At 39.9% G+C, this 22,014-nt stretch overlaps 1 protein-coding gene across 2 annotated transcripts in view; it reads right to left on the reverse strand.

Annotated features, from left to right (window-relative positions):
* Nucleotides 1-5,473: 5,473 nt before the first annotated feature.
* Nucleotides 5,474-22,014, reverse strand: part of WDR7 (WD repeat domain 7) — a 3,592,087-nt gene continuing 3,575,546 nt past the window's right edge. For both annotated transcript variants that reach the window (XM_044074906.1, XM_044074897.1), the window contains one exon: nt 5,474-8,973. In XM_044074906.1, the coding sequence (XP_043930841.1) occupies nt 8,770-8,973 (204 nt within the window). In that variant the 3' untranslated portion in view covers nt 5,474-8,769. The remainder of the gene's footprint in view (nt 8,974-22,014) is intronic.

A 22,014-nucleotide genomic window follows, 5' to 3' on the forward strand; every position in this document is an offset into this window, starting at 1 on the left:
ACTCATCAAAGTCAGTATCCAAGTGACAGACTCGGGAGTCTACATGCTTCCTCTTACAAGTCCTCTTCCTAGGAGGATCTCCCGAAACATCAGGAGAATCCTCGGAAGAGGGGAAATTCCCAATGGGGAAACCTGAGGCGGAGGATCTCTGGGTCCTGTAGCAAGAGAAGTGGCAGAGATGTCAACAGGTACTATAGAGGGAGGAGCTACGGGAACAGACTGCTGACTGATACCAGTGGCCAGTACACTCTTCATCACCTCAGCTAGCTCCTCCCAGGCAGGTCGAGAACCCGCTCCAAGAGCTAGGAACTCCAGGGACCACCGAAGGGAAGTCTCGAGGCAGATGTCGGAGCCGAGCTCACCAAGGCCGAGGCTCCAAGGGGAAGAGCGGGTTCGGACAAGGGTCCGATGCCACTCACCCCCTCGGAGGAGACCATGGAAGCCCGACCACGGAATCCCTCTAAGGAAGGTCTCGAAGAGGAGATAAGAGTAGAGGCTGAAGGGACAGAAGGGGTATCCGTCCTCCAGCCGTAGCAGTAACCATTCGAGGACTCCAACTCCAAGCTCTGGGGTAGAGTTGAAGGAGGAACTGTAACGGGGTGTGGACCAACAGTCGTCTGTTGAGACGGACTGTGTAACATTTGGGCCAGTACCTGTGACTTGAGTAATCTACTGACCACTCTCTCTAGGTCATGATCTGACAACCTGGATGACCTTGAAGATCGGCTCCGATGGCTCCGTTCCGCTAGAAGAGGTGAAGCCGGGCCGAAGTATCGGCTCCAAGGAAGGAGACCTCGACCTCTTCCTGGAATGAGCCATCGGACCTGATACTATAGATCCTGTCGGAGCCGACTTCTCGGAGCCGACAGAACACCTCGATGTATCGGCTCCGGCCGATACAGCCACCAAATAAAAATGTCGGGCCGATCGGGCCGACACCGATGCCTGTGCCACATGGGTGTCGGAACCGATCGGAGCCGACATCGAAGTGGTCAATACAGATTCGGCACCGATAGCCATCGGTGCCGAAAGCTGTCAGCCAGAATCGGCTCCAGCGGAGCCGATCTCGACTCAATGCAGTCGGGCGAGGCCGCAGGCTTAGATACAGAAGCCTGGGCCTTGGAAGGTTTTGCTGATTTTGGTGGAGCCGACTTAAGAAGGCCCCTAAGAATCAGCTTATTCCGTCTCTCCTGCAGGACTCTCTGGCTGAAGTAGTGACAAATAGCACAGGAGTCCTGCAGGTGAAGAGGGCCCAGACAATACAGGCAAGAAGTGTGACCGTCTGTCAGAGACATCTTCTGACAGCACGAGTCACACTTCTTAAAACCTGAGACCCTCTCCTTTGACACGGTGCTGAAAAAACACACACACACACACCAGTCAAAATTAACTTAAATAAAATACCAAAAGGTATTCTATAAAAACCAACACACACACCCTAACAGGGGGGGGATGGGATAGGGAAAAGATTGACTAACAAAAATTAAAGGAGACAGGGAATTTCTGTCAGAAAGGTACAAAATAAACTTAAAAACTATCAATAAAAGGTTTTTGACTGAAAAGGGGCTTAAATATCACAAAAGTGAACAACTTACCAGGAGCTGGTAAAAAGAAGACCTCCTAAGCGGAAGCTGACGCGAGATCTGGGTACTTACCGCCTTGCATCATGGGATATGGGGCTGCCTCGAGCTGGTAAAAGTGACTCTCGAGCTTAGCAAGTGCCGAGTCGGAGCCGAGGGATCGGCTCCGAACCCATCAAACAAGAATGAAGGCGAGATTGACAACTTAACATTCAATATTTACATACTTATACAACATAAGTTGGCAGTGGCAGCACTGAATAAACTCCAAAAAAGTTTTTTTCCCCTTAATTATACAATTCCTACATTAGCATTAGTCTTCTTGCTCCATTCATAGACCACAACAGGTTATCATTTCACTTTTGCCAATATCTCAGGCTGTCCCAGGCATCGCCAATCACTTGAGGTAAATGATTAATAAGGAAAAGGCTACTTGCTGTCTTGTTTTGCAGCCCTTACAGCCCTAATGGTGGTGCCATTTCTACATCCCTTAAAACAGAAGGAGAAGGTATCACAAGGGACAGTTGACTGGTTCTCTGGGGGGCATGCCTGTAGTCCAGGCTGTTTCTAAAAACTTCTTACTTCTGAATCAGACAGACATTTTTATTTTGACAGAATTAAACCCCATGCATGCACATAAGGAACTGTATGCTATGTGAGTTCCATGAAAGAATGCTAATTTATGTTTTACCAATCTGATAATAATGTTGTAAAAATGTTTTTTACAAACAAAAATGGTAGGGCTACAGGCCAGCACTCCAGTACCACAAGCTGCTCCTGGTAACAGCCAGTAACAGTCATCATCCTGGCAGTTATGAGGGCTTTTTTATTTTTCTTCTGATCCTAACCCTCTCTGGTAGATGAAACATACTCTTACTAGTGCAAAAGACTGAAATGTCTTCACTTTTGAGTCTGAGCATTTCCATACATGCTCTTTGAAGACTAATGTGGGAATAACTTGGCAAAGCAAAGTGAACATCCCAGGACCAAAATATGTCCACTGTACATCTTTCTCTACAGTAGATTCCAGCAATACAGTGGGTCAGACCGCTTTCCTCCTCCTATGACTGGTAAGCCAGCAGCACACCTCTCAACTGTCTAGATTTTTGGCTCATATTTTTGGTCACTTCGTCATACAATGTTTGGTTTTCTGGCAAGTCATTGAGGATTGAAGTCACTAAATAATGACATAAAATGGAGTTTTGGACTTCATTTCCTTCAGAACAATTGTGGGAGCAATACTTACAGGCAATGGGAATTGTGGAAACAATACATACAGGGGAGGAATGAGGGTTAAAAGAAGGCAGGACTTAAATGAGCTATGTAATGTTTGACAATGAATGGGTACATTATAAGTAATATATAATGTTTGAAAGTAAAGTTATGTCAGTATGGTTTGTGATGTAAAATGCTTGCAACTAGGATTATGTCAACATGGTTTGTTTTCATTTATATAAATGTATGATTGTCTATGTCATAAGTGACAATTTAATAAAGACGTTTCTTGTTTAAAAAAATAACTTTCTTCAGAAAATGCATGTTAATGCAAAATCTTTTGTCACAATGTCCTTAGTTTGTAAGAGTAATATTTAATATCTGCCCTTGATTTTGGCTTTGTCCAGATTTCTTGCACTTAATAGGCTGAGAGGTATGGCCAGCATCGGCTCCCCACTTTTATCCTCTCTCATTGGCTCCTTCAGTTCCGGGGTCACTAGTACATTCCAGGTTGTCTAGTTCACAGTTACGGCTTTATCCCTGTGTCATACAGCTGAGCAAAAACACACACAAGAATGATGTTTCACAATCTTACTGCATGTATTCAAGTAAGCTTGGTAGCCAAAGATGTGAAAAACAATTAGCTGTTCACAATTACGTGCTCACTGTAAATCGAGCATTACCCATGGGAAGAAGTCTGCCTTTAAAACAAACAGAAATCTCTGTGAATGTTACTACAAAAACACTATAGCTGCTATTTTCCCTAAGAGAAATGAAACTCAACCACATGCATATTAAAAAAAAATATTCCACTTTCACACACAAAGGAATGCATATGTGTGTGTGTGTATATGTATGTGTATATACACACACAATTTGGAAATAAACATTCTGACAAATCACTCATGGTACTTACACTAACAAAACAGCTTGATCCATGCATACTTGTGACTACCTTTAAAAATGGCAGCACATGAAGCAAATCTGATGCACTGTGCAAGCATTGGTCTGTACAGTAAACTCATCACAGTTATATCCAGATGCTGAAGTTAGCAAGAAGAGATGCAACAGAAATGTAAGTCCTGTAATACAATAATACCATTTAAAGATAAGAATTTATTTGTAAATAATTTATTATATAATAGCAATATATAACATTTGTTTTTGGCTAATGCAGGCTTACCTCCAGCTGCCTTTGTTTGGTCACTCAGGCTTCCCTCTTACAAACAAAACCATACTAGCTGTGGGTAAATCCTGAATTATCCAAACCAAACCAGAATGTTATATATAGTTTACATATCTTTCTTTTTTCAGCCTCAAATCAATCTGTAACCTTTATTGTTTCCTCTTCTTTAAGGATTAGGAAGTATGTGAAAAGAAGCCTCTTAACTTACAATTACCCATTCATCAAACAACCTGCATATTTATTTATTTATTTTGCCCCTTTTTTAAGGACATATATTCAATTACAACTCAACTGTTTTTTTTTCTATTGCCAAAGAACCCAAAATACAGAATGATACTATAAGTCACAGAAGGTCATTGCATCCTAATAAACTGAAAATGGAATCCAGATTCCTGCATATAGAAGGGTAAGGCAAAATCTTCCAGATTCTGTCACTGATGTTTCCTGCAATGACTGACGGAAGCTATTGTTTAATGTGGCCAGAACTAGGATTTTCAACTGCACTCTGTATGTCTACGAAGACACAAACAAACACATGCACAGCCTAAGCTTATATTAATCAGCTCTGCTGAACCTTTTTAAGTCTTGAATTATTGATTTTTTGAAGATTCAAGTAGCAGGTGCAAGCAAATGAGGTGAGAATTTTAATGTACTTCTATCATGCATAAAAAGGTCCTGTTTAAGTCTGAATCACCCCTTTTTTGTAGTAAACAAACAAGACCATGTCTCAAAACACTTAATCTAAATTCTGAATTCATCTGGCTTTTATTTTTGACCTTTGGTATTTGTACTTATTGACTCCCTTTCTCTCTACATCACTGTGTGAGACACCTTGAAGTGTCAAGCTTTAAAAATGAACCCTCTTTTTTTCATTCTGTCTTTTCTTTGCTGCTTGAATTATCCTGGCCTTGTCAAAACACATTCTCTAGTTAGAGGCTGGAAATATTTCCCTTCTGACTCCAAATTATTGATTTTTTTCAACACCCAGCTCTGTCTGTCAACTAAAGAGGTGAAAGGTGAAAGTTCATCCAGCACTGCCCAACTCTGCCATCCTATTAGTGTCATGTCCTTCCATTTCTTGATCTGCCATGTGACCATGTATTGTTTTAGGTAGTCACAATGTATTTTATTCAAATCTGTAATAAATTATTTAAGCAGACTTTCTACATCTGACTTTTATGAACACTTAGAAAGCTAGAGCTACAATTCATTTCCTGGTACATGTCCATATAGTCAGAACTGCTGCCTAGTTAGGTAAAAGATAAGCTGTAACATGACAGAGTGTCAAGTTCCAGTATACAAAACTAGAAATCTAGCCTTCTAATATAGCTGCAAGGCTATAAACATAAAAACACAAAGTCATTCATAAAACATGACAGCATCCATAGCCCTAATCGTGCATTCTGGACTATAAAACATTTACAATACACGAAAAGTACAAAGAAAAATGTTATTCTTAATATGCAGTCCTATACAGCAAGGAGACAAAAACTGAATTTACATTATTTCTATTTAATACAGCAAGTAATACATTTGTCCTTTCCTATGATGAATGATTACACAGCTATGAAATACAGACCAATATTTTACAACACACAATTTCAATTATCCTGAAGTAGTAGTACTGATGTTAGTATATCACGTCATATAATTACTTGTAAACTGCCAATGAAGCCACTTACAGTTCTAAGTTTACAAGAACAAGTCCAAATACAGATCTAACTAATCAATAGAGCTTACACAGGAATGACAATACAAATTTCACTGCAGTGCTTAGGTTCTGATCAGGAAGGATGCCATAACTAGAGAGAGGGAACACAAGAAATTCTGGCTATAACAACAAACAGGATTAGCACTTTGTACACAGTGAACACGTAACACCTTAGGATTTTGTATTTTTTTAACTTAACATCTAAATTAAATTAAATGAACATCAGATAGGCTGTAGTATTCAGTTTAAAAGGAATGTTAAAAAGAGAATGTACATCTTTAAGCAAACGTTGGTAAAATTTAGCAGAAATCACAGTTCAGTTTACAAAGTACCTCCGACACTGTATCCATGGCATATAATACACATTCTTTCAACACTACTTAAATCATGACTATGATAAAATGTTGAAATTATTACAGTAAAAAGATTAAAGACAATTAATTATGCTGTCATCAACAAGAGCTGCAAATGAAACTGTGTGTCAGTGTTGGGGGTGGAATTAGATGGTTTGATTTCTATTTGGAAGAAGGCATGAGTTACATATTTTTAAATACAGATTATTAAATAGTCAAAGCATTAGAAACTAGGAAGTAAGATGAAAGAAATGTACACTGAAGGAGACAAAAGATGAATCTAAAACTTAAAAGGCCAAGGTTTCAGTTCATCTGATAGCGGCATACAATATTACTCTTGAGGACTTAGCCTAAGTATTCACTTACACTTCTGAAAACACAATACACTGTATCTCATACCTCTCAACTTATTTGTTCACGCACTGTGGATAAAGTCAGAAATAATTAGGGGAGGGAGACGAATTCAGACATAATTTTTAAATATAACTAATTCACTTAAAAAGTAATAGAATGTCATATTTTCAATCAACATGCAGTTTCTGAACAATTAGAAACGTGAAACTCAGTCTGGCATTGATGGAGGACGATCCTCAGAGATTTACCAGAAAGTAAAAAAAAAAAATTCAAGGGACAGGGCAAAAATATAAGGCAAAATCAAGGGCATTCTGCAAAATCAGGGACAGTTCAGAGGTACACCTTAGCTGTTTGAATTCTATTCCATATAAAAACTGGAGCTGGAATTCAACTTCAAAATCCAGAAATAATTCAGACTGAAGTCATTTGCAACCATGCCACACAACCTCCAAAATTACTATCCATTCCTGTTTAGGAAAGGTCATGTGTTACTAGTTCCTAAAAGTTGCAGTGCTACAGTCAGAAGTCTATATTGATTTTGACAACACAAATAAAACAAGTGAAACCTATTTTAATGACTTCCAAGTAGTAGTGGAAATGTTTAGTTTAGAGGATAAAATCTGATTTTACTGTGAAATAAAACTTAACATGTTAAATACTGCTGTAAAATAAGAATAGCTGCTTTTATGAAAAACACTCTATGCAGTAAAATTAGCAGGATGTTTCTGAAGTAAAAACTATCTTTAGTAACAATTTTGTAACAATATTAAATTTACAATTGTTTTGTTTTAAAAGTACCAAAGGCTAGTTAACATTACCCACTGTACTCAGTGTTTGATTTTCCAAGTACATTTGCAAATGATTTCCTCAAGTTGTACAGCATATTTTGCAAGACCAAATGCATCCTTCTAAATCTACTATGACATTCAAGAGCAACCAGCACTACTGATGCCTAGTCTTAATAGACAAAACTGTGCATACGAGTAACAGTTTCATGTTTGTTTGTGTCTTTCGGCTTTTCCTGGTTAGGGGTCGCCACAACGGAACTCCAGACATCCTAGAGTGTTTTACAAAGGAAAACAAAACAATGCACAAAGTGACAATATGTGGTATCAGTTTTAAACTACATGTTGTACACAGCTGATATCCATGTTGGAATTAATTTGATGTAACATACAGCAAAATAATACAATATATTACAATTCTGTCATGTAGACTGATGGTTATATAAATAACTTTTTCCAAGGCAAAAAGTGCCACTATGTAATAGCAGCTTTTTTATCAGAAATAGCCAGCTGCATCAAATGATTGTAGGACCAGACTACTTAAGAACCTTAGACATTTACTTTCCTGTGTTTTAATCTGGGCAGTTCTTCTCTTCAGCAGTACAATACAGAAATTATATACTGCTGGCAGTCCAGGGCAGAAAATACAATTTCTTTTGCCGCACAAATTCCTGATAAAACCTTTATGTATTTAAGAATATGTTTTGAGTTCATACAATTTGATCACAAAGTCTTGCAAAATATTAAATGCATATATGCGAAAGCTATGGGATTAAAACAATATAATTTGCTAAAATCAGCATCATTTTAGAAGTGAAATGGAATGTCTTGGAAGTTTGTTTTATTTTTATTTATTTACTTTATTTTAACCAGGTTAGTCCCACTAGGTCAGTGTCCTCTTTTCAGGAGAAGACAAAGGGAGCATTCATATTCATACTTCATATTAGCAAATACATTTTTTTGTTTCCAGTTTGGTCTTCTAAAGAAAACAATAACACTATTCGTCTGCTGTCTGGTTATTAATACTTCTTAAGATAAAAGACCAATGAAATGCCTGTGATTTCTGTAATAGAGCTAAAGACATTTTTAATGCAAACAAAACCAGCAATTTATATATTTTAAAATTTAGTGAACCATCTATGAAAGTAAATAATAAAGTATGGGACTGCCATGACATATGACTTCGTGCTATTTAACATCACACCATGTATCAGAAGTTTACTATAAGTTCAGCAATATCTAAACAAAGTAACAGAACAGGGAGCAAACATATACACCTAGAAAAAAATGTTTTCTGAGAAAAATATCAGTTCTATGTAATAGTGATAACCTGTATATGACACACTTGGCAGGTCCAGTTGATGAAGACAAAATAGTTCCTGAAAGCATCACATCAAATATAATTCCACATTTAACCTTGAAAAGTTGTTTTTTGTCATAAAAATGTCTGACCTTAAAATTCACACCAAAGTCCAAAGAAGTACATTTTCTTAAAATAAATGTAAACAAGTGAAGTGTAAACATGGGGATTTGGAAACAATAAGAAGCAAAAAAAAAGATCACTGTTTATTTCAAAAATCCCTAACTATACTATAAACCGATGCTCTTTGCCATCATGGGCCATGAGTATAACATTGCGATTTGAGGTCCAAATAAGCCTTGCCAGTTTCAGAACATTCTGTGATCCAGGAGAGGCTGGCTGGACAGGGGGTACCTGATACGTTTTAATGCAACGAAGTTGGGGAGCAGAGTTCAGCATACCGATACTTCCTAACAGAGATGTATTCATCTGAGAAGGAAAACAAAAAGGGAAACATAAGAAACAGAAGAGTAAAACAAAGCAACATTCATTGTAGCGCAGATTAAGGAATACAAACGTAAGTATTAATGTTTAATCTTTGCAATATATTTGTTCTGCTTTTCTGTATTTAGGTGAGTCATTTTACAGAATACTTAATAGCAAGAAGCCATCACTCACTGATATCCTTTATTATTTTGGTCCAAAGTCAAATGCAGAGTTCAACTACTACTATTACCAAAGCATGCGAAATTAATTTATTTTCAATGTGCACTGTATCAATCTAAAGTAGGATTACTTTCATGGAGTACCAACGCATCTGCAGCCATAAGTACCTTAAAGGACCCACTGGAAATGAGCACAAAGAAAGTAGAAAGCAATGACATTCCTACAAAGAAACATTAAAAAATACAAATTTGCAAATAAATCACTTACTTTGCCTACAAAAATGGTTTGTCCCCCTTAAATATCTGAGTTTCAGTACAAAGAAATACCATTATTTAAATAAATTTGTCACTTTAATTGTAATTATTGACTCTAAAGGATCTGCTTTAGTTTTTGAAACGTTGCTGCACAAATCATAGCATACTGAAAGTGATATATCAAAAGTGACATATCAAAAAACTGCAATGAGGCATGAAAAACTGAACCAGATTATAAAGCAATGCAAACATATAGGCAATGTTTTAACTAAAAGGTTGCAACACCAGGGAAATAAGAGTTACCTTCAGAAAAGCAAAAGGAGATCGTCTCCTTGCAGTAAGGTAGTGCAACTTTGGAGGTGCAGTACTAATTACAGGTACTTGGGTTACTGTGTCTTTTGGTGGTGTTAAGTGCTTGGTGCTCTGTAATCTGAAATACAAGCAATGGGCACCCAATCTGAGATCTTATAAAGTGAAAAATGTTCAAGTCTTGTGATGCCATTTCACTAGTTTCCCTATAGGCTTTAATTAATGAAATAACTAGACAGCATATGCACATCTTTACTTTGGTGAACATGATAAAGCTATGGCAGTGTAATGTCTGTAAAGTGTTCGGACCTTTGAAAAGTACAGTTGCATAAGTTCTGCTCACATGAATCTGTATATATTTGAATTTCACAAATCCTCAGTGACATATGGGTTCTGTGCTTGAACAAACACTTACAATGGCAGATTTCCAGAGCTCAGAATTCCCTCCTATGACTTTCTGTGACATGGGGATTGACTAAGCCCTTCCCATCAAGGAAAGCCTAACCCCTGTTACAGAAAAGGTACAGTTGTGTACACTTACCATAAATGTAGATGTTCGAGTGTATTCACTGTTACAGTCATTACATTTGGGTTATCTGCTTGCAGTAGCCCTCAGTCGGCCTGATTAACAAAGTCTTGGGTCCTGCGTCGGTTGCTGTCCCTTCTTCCATTACGTCAGGTCGTCAGGGGTATAAAACATGCAGCCGATGCCATTACATCAGTTTTTCTTGCCCGAGATGTCAGGTGCCCCCCTAATGGGAAGCAATTAAATCTATAAATACAAGGATATACCTCCAACAGAAAAGCAAATACACCAAAAAGCTTTTAAAGCATAGTAAGTGAGAGTAGAGGTATAGCCAAAGGAAGAAAAGGGGGCTGGAGGGAGGGTAACCAGGACTGCACCAGTGAATACACTCAAACATCTACATTTATGGTAAGTGTACACAACTGTACTATGCTCTTCGTGTTTCACTGTTGCAGTCATTACATTTGGGTAGATTCCCAAAGCTAAGGTTGGGAGGAGGAATTTAAATAGAATTAGGACCGGCTATAAGGACCTGCAAGACTGCAGTGGCAAAACCAGCCCTGGATTTTGAGAAAATTGGCAAATGATAATGCTTGGTGAAAGTATTACAGAACTCCAGGTAGCAGCTTCTAAGATGTCCCTAGTAGGGACACCTGAGAAAGGCTGTAGAGGTAGATGCAGCCCTGGTTGAATGGGGTCTGATGCCCTGTGGGATAGGTTTTCCATAGTGCTTATAGCAGAAATGAATGCAGTGGCCTATCCACTTTGAAATGGTTTGTTTTGAAATAGCTTTCCTCCTGTCCCTGCAGCAAATGCCACCAGCAGTTGTTCAGATTTCTTTTGAGGTTTAGTCCTGTTCAAGTAGAATCTAAGCTGTCTGTGCACATCTAAAGAGTGCAGTATCCATTCCCCTTTGTTCTGTGGGTAGGAAAGAAGGTAGGTAAATGAATGGACTGATTAAGAGCCACACTGGATATCACCTTGGGCATGAAGGAGGGATTGGTTCTGAGGGGCACCCTGTCCGCATGAAAGGTGATGAAAGGTTCCAATGCCATAAAGGCCTGTAATTCAGATGCCCTTCTTGCAGAAGTGATTGCCAAAAGGAAAGCTGTTTTCCAGGAAAGAAATTTTAAATCTGCAGTAGCAGCTGGCTCGAAAGGAGGAAGAGTGAGTTTCTCTGAGACAAAGTTAAGATCCCAGGCTGGGGGTGGAGCTCTTATGGGTGTCCTTAGATTTTTGGCCCCTCTGAGGAACTGCTTGAGCAATGGGTGAGAGAAGAGGGGAGGCTCTGTGCTATAATGAGCTTAAATGGCTGAGGCATGAATTTTGATGGAGGAAAAAGGCAAGCTCTTATGAAGCATCTCAGTCAAGTATTGTAGAATCTGAGGTAAATTGGGCAATGCTGCGTTCATTCCTTGAGATTGGTTTCAAGCACAGAATCTTTTCCATTTTGCAGCATAAGATTTTCTAGTACTAGGCCTCCTTGCCTCTAAAATGATATCCATCACTAATTTACTGAGGGATGGTAAAGGAGAGATTAGGTAATTAGCTAGGCTGCTACGTTCAGGGTTTGCAGCTGAGGGTGCAGAATCATGTTATCCTGCTGAGACAACGGGGAAGGAGGCTGAGGCAGGTGCCATGGAGCCAAGCGTGACACACTGCGCAAGAGTGGGTACCAGTGTTGGCGAGCCCAGTCTGGTGCAATTAAAATCGTCCTTGGCTTGTCCTGTTTGACCTTTAGTAGTATCTTGGAGAGCAGAGGCAGAGAAGGAAATGCATAAACAGATAGGTTTTTCAGCTGAAGGATAGAGCATTCACTTTCCAAGCTTGCTTTTGGGGAATCCTTGTGCAAATTTGTCCAGTTGATGGTTCTGGGGGGAGGCAAACAGGTCTATATCTGGGCTCCCCATTTGCTTGTCAGCATGTTGAAAATCTTTGGTTCCAGTTTCCACTCGTGTGGGTCCATGAGGTTTCTGCTTAGTCCGTCTGCCAGTGTATTTAGTTTTCCTGGCAGGAATTGAGCTTGTAGATTCACTTGGTAGCTCAAGGCTGTGTTCCACAATGCCATGGCTAGTCTGTAGAGGGGGTAAGAATGTGTACCCCCCCTGCTTGTTTATGTACCATATGACAGTGGTGTTGTCCGTCTTTACCATTAGTTGTCCTGGAAAAATGTGATTCTTGAAGGCTGTCAGAGCATTCTGTACAACTAACATTTCCTTTTGATTTATGTGCAGGTGCATTTGATTTGAGTTCCATTTGCCCTGAATGCACATCCGTGCCAGGTGAGCCCCCCCCCCCCCATGCATAGTCTGATGCGTCTGTTGTTAAGATTTGTTTGGCAGGGGATAATGTGAATGGTAGTCCCCTGTTTTGGTGGCAGGCCTCTGCCCACCAAAGGAACTCTAGGCATAGGCAAGGTATGATAGGAATCCTTGCTTCCAGATCCTGTGAATGTTGACACCATAGGCTTTTGAGATACCATTGTAGTTTCCTCATATGCAACCTTGCATATGGAATTAGAAGAATGCATGAGGCTATGAACCCTAAGGCTTGCAGTATTTGCCTTGCAGATAGCTGGGTTTTTGTGGCCACTTGTTTGAAGTAAGTTGTCAAATGTATCCGTTTCTCTGGCGTGAGGAAAGCCATCTGGGAAGCTGTATTCAAGCTTGCTCCCAGGAATATAATTTGTTGACAGAGTACCAGGTGGGATTTCTTTTCATTTATGGTGAACCCCAGACAAGTCAGTACCCTTTGAAAAAAGGCCAGATGATTGAAAAGAATGTCCTTGCTTTCTGCCTGAATTAGACAATCGTCCAGGTATGGGTATATCTGAATATTTCTTTGCCTGCAAAATGCAATGACTGGAGATAGGCACTTTGTGAATACCCTGGGCACAGTAGATAAGCCAAAGGGCAGTGCAGAGAACTGACAGTGCATGTAGCCTGCTTTGAAGCGTAGGTATCTTCTGCAAGACTCCCTGATAGGGATGTGCAGGATGCTTCTTTTAAGTCTAGTGTTGCCAATCAGGCATCCTTGCCTAGCACAGGAAGCAGCTGGTGAAGAGTCAGCATTTTGGATTTTAGAATCACCAGAAAGGTGTTGAGAATAGAAAGGTCCAGGATAGGACACCATGTATTTTTCTGGGTTACCAGGAAAAGTCTTGAATAGAAACCTTGTCCCTTTTCCTCTTCTGGTACCAACTGAATAGCCCCCATATTTAGGAGAGAGAGTACCTGATTTTGGGCCTCTGCCCACTGACTTGGGGGTAGATCTGGCCACTCGCCTGGTGTTGGTAATGTGTGGAAATGAAATCTGTATCCTTGGGACACTATATTTAAAACCCATCTGTTCTGGGTAATGAGTTCCCAGTTTCTGGCCTGCAGACCAATCTTTCCGCCTAAAGGAGCATTCAGTTGGGAAGTGCTTGGAAGTCTTAAAAGGAAGTCATTGAGACGCTTTTCCATAGGGGGGAGTCTTACTGCTCCCAGGTTTGGGTGCGGAAACCCCCCACTGCCTAGTCTTGTGTGGCTCTTGGGACTGAAACCTGGGGTTTCTGCTGTGTCTGGGTTTGGCTTGAAAAGACCTGGAGAGGGCTGGAAAGGACCAATTTATAGAGGGCCAGTGCCTACTAAATCTAGGAGGCTAAACTTGTAAGAAATCTTTACCAGTCTGCATAGATTTAGCTTTATCTTCCATCTTTTTAAGAACTTCCTCAGCCTTGTTGCCAAACAGATGGTCCTGGGAGCATCCAACAATTTAGCTTTAACATGATCAGGCAAAGAGTCCTCCTTAAGCCAAGCATGCCTTTTGAGCACAGACCCAGTAACAGCAGCCCTGCAAGAGGCCTCTAATGAATCAAATCCACATTGCAAAGTATGTTTTCCAACCTGTTCAGCAGAATGCATTAAATCCTGTAATTCTTTATTTTCAGCACGGTCAGGAATTAACATAATTTTCTGTTTAAGCAATCCAATAACATGTTGTTGATACTTTAACATATGAAACTGGCAGTTTAAAGCCCTAATGGCCAAGGTTGCAGAAATGTAAACTTTCTTACCTCATCTATCCAGCACCCTGGAGTCTCTATCTGAGGGGGTAGGATTTTTAGCAGTAGAAGCCTTAATGCCTTTGGGTCTCTGTGAAATAGTCTCTGGATTCGCAATAGGATTTTTAAAAAGGAACTTGTGAGAATCAGGAACCCTGTAATATCTGTCAGGTTTTCTGGGAGCAGAAAGCAAAGAATCAGGGGCCAAACTAGACTCTGAGAAAGCATCATCAACAATATCTAGTACAGGAGGAATAGCTAAAGGCCTATGCTGAGCCAGGAGTAAGAAATCCCTAAGCCACTTTTTTGAATCAGAAAAATCCTGGCTTTCCAAGCCTCTTTTTTGAATCAGACAAATCCTGGCTTTCCCAGTGAAAATGCTCCCTTAGAGTATGTAAGGTTTCACCAAAAGAAAAATCCTTTGGAGGGGAAGCAGACGGAATAGAGTCCTCTGCATCAGAATCCTCATAAGTAGATAAGAGCAAATCCAGATCATCAGAAGAATCAGAAAATTCAGAATCCTGTTCAGAAGATTCAAAACATACTTCAGTCCTAGGTCTCTTAGAAGGGGGAGGTTAGCTTCCCCTGATTAGAGTTATAAGATCTTCAGCAATTCTTATCATTTGTTTTTTAGGCATAGAGGTCTGAGCATGCAGCCTGGGCATCGGTTTCTTAGGCATGGTTCAAGATTTTGGCCTAAATGAAGGTGGCGTCGGTTTAATATGCAAGTCCGTAGGCCTGAATACACCCTCAGAAGCCGGTGCCTGCACAGCGGCTCCGGACCCATCCAAGGTAAAGACATCCACAGGTTCCACAGTTGAAGCATCTCGCGGCATACCGGACTCCGAATGGGTCTCAATAGAGGCCTGTGAGTCAGAAGCGGGTATCAGGGGCTGCGAAAGCACCTCACTGAGTACCGGTGAACTGGCGACTGGCTTAGGAGAAGTGTCGTCGGCAGCTTTGGACCTCGGTGGCCTGTCTCTGTCTTTATCTTTGCGTTTTTTCAGAATCCCGGTAGTCGGAAGGCTAACCGATGACATTTCTGGATAATTAAACCGAGAACCGAAATATTTAGAAGCAAAAATATACCGACGATGGATAGTGCACTGTTTAAATAAAGCACAAAACCGACATCAAGGCCCATTGTGGTCAGGGCCTAGGCAAGGAATACAGTACGAATGAAAATCTTTGTGAGGTATTTGCTTTCCACAAGTAATGCAATTATTAACTTTTACTGACATCTGTAAGGAGCAAGAAAAAGTTTCCTCAATGGGGTACTTAGCTTTAGTTGAAGACTTCAGTTCTGAAACTCGAAAACGAAAATTGCAGGAGTCGACCGACCGGCACTTGTGAACTGCTTCTGCTTTGGGCAGCGCACGGCAAGAAAGACTGATGTAATGGCATCGGCTGCATGTTTTATACCCCTGACGATCTGACATCATGGAAGAAGGGACAGTAACTGACGCAGGACCCAAGACTTTGTTATTCAGGCCGACTGAGGGCTACTGCAAGCAGATAACCCAAATGTAATGACTGCAACAGTGAAACACGAAAAACATTCAGCTATTCGGGATTTTAGTGCTAAGTAGGATGAACCATGAAGGACCAGAAGCAAGAATTGCCTAAAACCAACCAATATGCAGCAAAAATAACCAAATCCAGTCAACAACACAACAAGGTTGGATACCATCAAACTATACACAAATAAGGGAAGTAGTGGGTGGGTCCAGCCACTAAGGCAGTGTAAAATCTGAACATCTACTGTTGCAGGTAAGTAGGAGTTACACAACTGTACTACATTCATCATTCACTCTGCTTTCCCTATGTGGGAGGAGGAAGGATAAGGACCAAGAGCCTCTGGAGAATGGTCCTCACAAAGCCTAGTCTGTAACTTGGGAAAGAATACAGTTTGTAGTGCTTTGTAAAAGTATGGACAAAGGATCATGTTGCTACCATGAGAATGCTTCTAGAGTCCACTTCTTTCCAATATGTCAACAGAGAGGATAAGGCCCTGGTGAAATGTGCCTTAACCTTGTCAGGAATATATTAACCATGGTGGGAGCAACAGAAAACTACAGCAGAGGACAACCAATGAACAATCATTTTCTTAGAGACAGGTTGACCATTCTTAGCCCCAGAACAGGAAATAAACAGCTGTTTAGCTATCCAGAAGACCTTAGTTCTGTCAAAATAGTACCTGGGCTGCCTTTGCACATGCAAGGTAATTTGAATCTTCTCTCCCTTGTTTTAAGGTTCTGGAAAGACAACTGGTAGACTCAGTTTGATTCAGGGTAAAGTCAGAAACAACTTTTAGCATGAAGGAATAGAAAGATTAGTGCCATAAAACAACACTGTTCTTAAGGAAAATCAGATAGGGTTGGCCCACCATGAGGGCTTGCAGCTCACAGACTCACCTTGCAGCTAGCACAGCAATAGCAAAACAACTAAGTGATGAACCTCATATCAACCTGAAAGGTAGGATCAAAAGGAGATAAAGCCAATTTTTCATGAATAAAGTTGAGGCCCCAGTAGTAAAATGGATAGGGCATTGGCCTTCTAAGCCAGGAACTGTGGGCTTGAGTCCCATCTGAGGAGATACAATCTTGTTACATATACTATCTCAACAAGTTAGTCAGCACACCAGTGGTGGAGGGAAGCTGTGTGACTGTGGGTTACAAAACTACATAAACTTTTGATGGGTGAGGGTTGGTATAAGGTTAAGGTGTTTACCTCACAATCACAAGGTACAGGGTTTGATTCTCACCTTCAAAAGGGAAAATGGCCTGGAAGGGCAGCTAGTCCAGTATTTACCTACTACCTATTAGGGCTCAAGGAGGAGGAATTTGCTTTTTGGGGTGTCTCAAGTGCAACACCCCTTTCACAAACTGTTTGACCACAAAAGAGCAGAAAAAGGGGGACCCATGGGCAGACAGCATGAGATGGCTGCAAGATGCATCTTGATAGATGCATAAAATAAGCCATTGTGAGTACCTCACAAAAATATTTCAAAACAAAAGGGGTAAACACCATATTGGGCCTCTGATATCAGTTAGGCACCACCTAGAAAACCTCTTCCACTAGTAAATATAAGATTTCCTAGTTGCAGATTGTCTTGCCTCTTTCAATACCTACTGCACATCCTCAATGAACAAGTGCTTAAAAAGTATCAAGATACAATTGCTCAGGGTGTCAGTAGCAATTGGTCTACGTTGGGGTGCACCAGTCACCAGTGCCACTGGATGAGCAGATCTAAATTGTGAGGAAGCTTGTGGTAATGTCAAACTCTATTAAAATGGGTATCAGTGGAAAGGGTGGAAATGCATAAAGGAACATTCCCATCCAAGGGAATGAGCATGCTTCAGTCCTTCAAGCATGGCTGCAAGGTGTCTTGAGCAGAATTTTTCAGACTGCTTGTTTTGAAGGAAGTTGAACAGATCTATTTGAAATGATGAACACAACTGAGAACCAAGCAGAAAAAATATACCACGAAGACTAGGAACTATACCTCTAAATATGTAATAAGTCCATTTATTGGTTGCCCAAAAGGTCGTTGTGCAAAAGGCAAATAAAATTGCACTTAGAACAAACACAAATAGCTTAATATTGTCTCTGACCAAACACAGATAGCAGCAAAATGTACTTCTCTCTTAGCGCCTCAGCCAAAAAAGCCTTTACAGAGTAAACTGTTATTAAAACAAGACACACCTTATATAGCTCACTAACACTCTAAATCAATTAATTAATCAATAATACACTCAATTTATACAATAAATTTAAAAAGACATATAATCAAATAAAAGTCTTCCAGTGACATTCTTTGTTTAACCCTAATGGATATAATGTATTATATTTTAATATAAAAACTGATTCTTTTTTTTCTAAGTAAGTATTTCATTCTACCTTCACTTAAATACTTTGCATGAATTTGTTCTAAAATTGTAACTTGTAAGCTACTAAAATTCCCTTCATGTTCCCTATTAAAGTGCTCTGCTACTGGGCTTATATCCTTATTATTCCTGACATTTCTTATATGTTCCTTGATTCTTTCACCCAGGCTTCTTTTACTTTCCCCTATATAAAAATTATTGCAGGGGCATTTAATAGCATACACTATACCAACACTTCTGCAGTTGAAACACCCCTTTGTATTGAATTTTTTTTTCATTTATATTATCAAATGTTTTCACCACATGTTGACATATTGTACACTTTCCACAGGGTACTGTGCCTATCCCTGATACTAGCCCTCTTATTTCAGCTATTGGTTTTCTGAAATCACTATGGACCAAAAAATCTTTTAAGCTATGTCCTTTTTGATAAGAGAACTTGAGCTTTATTTCTGCTAATGATGGAACTTCTCTTTTTATTATGTTCCAAAAATCTATTATTAACTTTTGTAACCTATTAGAAAATAATGTATACTTAAGAGAAAAAATAAATTCTGCTGTAAATTACATTCTCTATGTTGATTACTATGACTAAAAATTTAAGTTTTATTTCTTACATCCAGTTCTACATCTCTAAATATTTTTACATAACTATTCCTAACAAGATTCTCATCGTATGCTCCATTAAGTAACATGGCAATTGTTTTTTCAACTTCATTTTTTGCTTCCTGTATATTACTACACAATCTTTTCACTCTTAAGAGTGTCACTGGGTGAGCAGATCTAAATTGTGAGGAAGCTTGTGGTAATTTCAAACTCTATTAAAATGGGTATCAGTGGAAAGGGTGGAAATGCATAAAGTAACATTCCCATCCAAGGGAATGAGAATGCTTCAGTCTGCCAAGCATGGCTGCAAGGATGTCTTGAGCAGAATTTTTCAGACTGCTTGTTTTGAAGGAAGTTGAACAGATCTATTTGAAATGTTCCCCACATCTGGTCCAGATCCAGGCAGACCTCTGTCCAGAGTAGTTTCCACTCGTGAACACCTGTCTGCCATCCTGTCTGCCACTATGTTTTGCTCTGACGGGATGTATGAGGCCTGAAGTATCAGGGAATGCTGTAGGGCTACCACCCAGGCCATCACTGCCAACCGGCAAAGAGGGTCTGAAATTGTACCTCTTTGTTAGTTCAGGTAACACATGACTATGGTGTTGTCTGTGACCAAAAAGGGGGCTTGGAGGCCCTAACTGGTGAAGAGCTTTTAAGGTCTGAATCCCTAACAAACATTTTTTAATATTTATGTGCTTTGTAGCATCTGAAGGACTACATTCACCTTGCACTTGAGCACCCCTGGGCACTGCTCCTGATGCAAAATCTGATGAGTCCATCTGGACTGACAGAACTGTGGTCTAGACAGAAAAGGGTAGGTATGGATTATGAGACATCTGATCCCTCCACTACTGTAACTCATGTCTCGCAAACTCCAGCACTGGTACTTAGAACTCCAAGGGAAGCAGGTGCTGGGTCCAACAATTTTTAAGTACACTGAACCTTTCTCATGTGGAGTCTGGCCTGTGGTTTCATGAGGATCACTGATGCCATGAGGCCTAGATTTTTGAGAAACACTCCTGCAGAGGCAGATTATTAACAAGAGAAATCCCTGAAAATGCTCTGAACAGTCAGGACTATGTCTTCTGGTAGAAAGCCCATACTTTTTTCTGTGTCCATCATACACCCCAGCAAGACAATTCTTTGTGAGGGTATGAGACAGGATGGATCTATTTTACCAGATAGAAATACAAAAATCCTGAAGTGCAAAATGTCGAGACAACATCGCCATATGTTTCCTATGATTGCAAACCAAAGTTCAGAACATCAATTTCTACAGTTAAAAAAATTATTTTGCACATTAATTGCAGTAGGATTACTTCATGAAAATAATGACCCAGATGAAATTTGCTTTTAGCCTGTCAAGACACAGCATTATTCCACCCATCTGATAGCAACTTCTGTCTGTATTTGTCAGCACAGAAAGCACCCATGACTAAACCCTTGAATTAGTTCATCCAGTGTCCTCTGCATATTATCAAACTGGGCTGGCCACAGTATGTCAGCTTTGGTAGAACATTCAAGTCAAGCCAGCACACTGCACATAAAAGGTAACCAGTAAACTCCAAATGCAAATGTTTTACCAAAACAACAGAAATCACTGTCCTCAATGTAAGTAATGATAAGAAGGGAAGAAAGCATCAATAACAAGAAGTCCAGGTAAGGAGTTTTATCTAAAATGTAAGTTTTTGCTTCCACAGCTCAGATGGCCATTAAACCTCCTTCGTACTCACTCAGTCAGCCCATTCATTACCCCCAAGACAAGACCCTTATGGCCCACTGTTCATCCTTAGGGTTGGGCAGTGGGAGCAGTTGCTTCATCCATCTCAGGGAACCATAGAGCTTCCCCCTTTATGGACATATTTCCTTACACAAGCTAGTGACATCCCAAGAGGTAATATGCAACATGTGTAAGTAAGAGGCATGTCTCCCACTTCTACAAAAGCTACTCCCTCAGCATCTCTACCCCCTTGAAGGCACAGTACCCCCAATGATCTCCAATCTCAACTTGGGATTCTTTACTGAGTTCACACTCTGGGCATGTGTCACCAACTCCTTTCTCCAGAGAATGGTGAGTAGGTTCTAACTTATTACTTTCATGTCAAAATCCAGTTCTTCCAGTACTCAAGTTCCTAACTGAACCCAGGTCAGGTAAATCACAGTTGGGTCTATATCCCACAAGACAATGGAGATGGCAGATTTAGCCAGTCTTCCTACCATTACTTCCAGGGGATTTTAATTTGTAGTTTCCTTGTAGCACCTATGGGTATGTATGGATATTCACTCAGAAACAGATTGCTCTGGCACCTGAGATTCATAAGAATCTGAACTTAAGAGTAGAAAGCTGTACACAGAATGTAATACAGCTTTTAGCCGGCTTGCAAGGTAATACACTCTGATGCTGGGAAGATCAGAAGGCCATGCGCTCTATCCTGAAAGAAAAATGCTTGGATTCATTTTCTAGTAATGACACTCAGTGCAGCATGATGGGGTGCTACATTCCTGGTTTGCATGTCCCACCTTCCTGAATGGGTAGAAGGTCAGACAGATGTTAAAAAAATCATACTACATTTTCAAAAGGATAAGAGAGCTTTTAGGATATAAATGAACAAAATCATCAGAGTTTACAAGTTCATTTCACAAATAAAAACAAATCCATCACATTTAGTGTTAATTACTTTTCCCAAAGTGTCACATTTCATATCTCATCTATAAGCCTCATTTACCAACCTTTGCCTAATTATTAATTTTTGTATAACAAATAGAATACAGATTTTTACTAACTTTCCAGTGTCACCCATATTTTAGTGTATAAAAAGGGTCTATATAATATGAACAAAAGTTCATAATCTCGAATGCTCTAAGGAGTGAAAATGCTGGACCTCGAACTCTTTATTGTGGGGGGCTGCACCTCCCCTAAATATATATACCAACTCTGAGATCGCACTACAGTGAGGAAAGGGCAAATATTCCTACCTTCACTGTACTGCAATCCCAGAAGAAGCACTTCGAGGTCTGGCATTTTCGCTCTTCAGAGCGTTCGAAATTATGAAATTTCGTTTATATAATATAGACCCTATAAAAATGAGTCATCTATTTTTTTGCCAAAATCTACAATGTCATAGCAACAAAAATCAATGTTTAATTACTTTTACTTAATTTTCACACAACCTTAATCACTTCACACAATATTGGACAATCACAGCCATGCCCACTGTAAAGTCAAAGCATAAC

Source organism: Protopterus annectens, chromosome 1.part1 (genome assembly GCF_019279795.1).
Source record: "Protopterus annectens isolate FY-2018-M chromosome 1.part1, PAN1.0, whole genome shotgun sequence".
Classification (NCBI taxonomy): Eukaryota; Metazoa; Chordata; order Ceratodontiformes; family Protopteridae; genus Protopterus; species Protopterus annectens.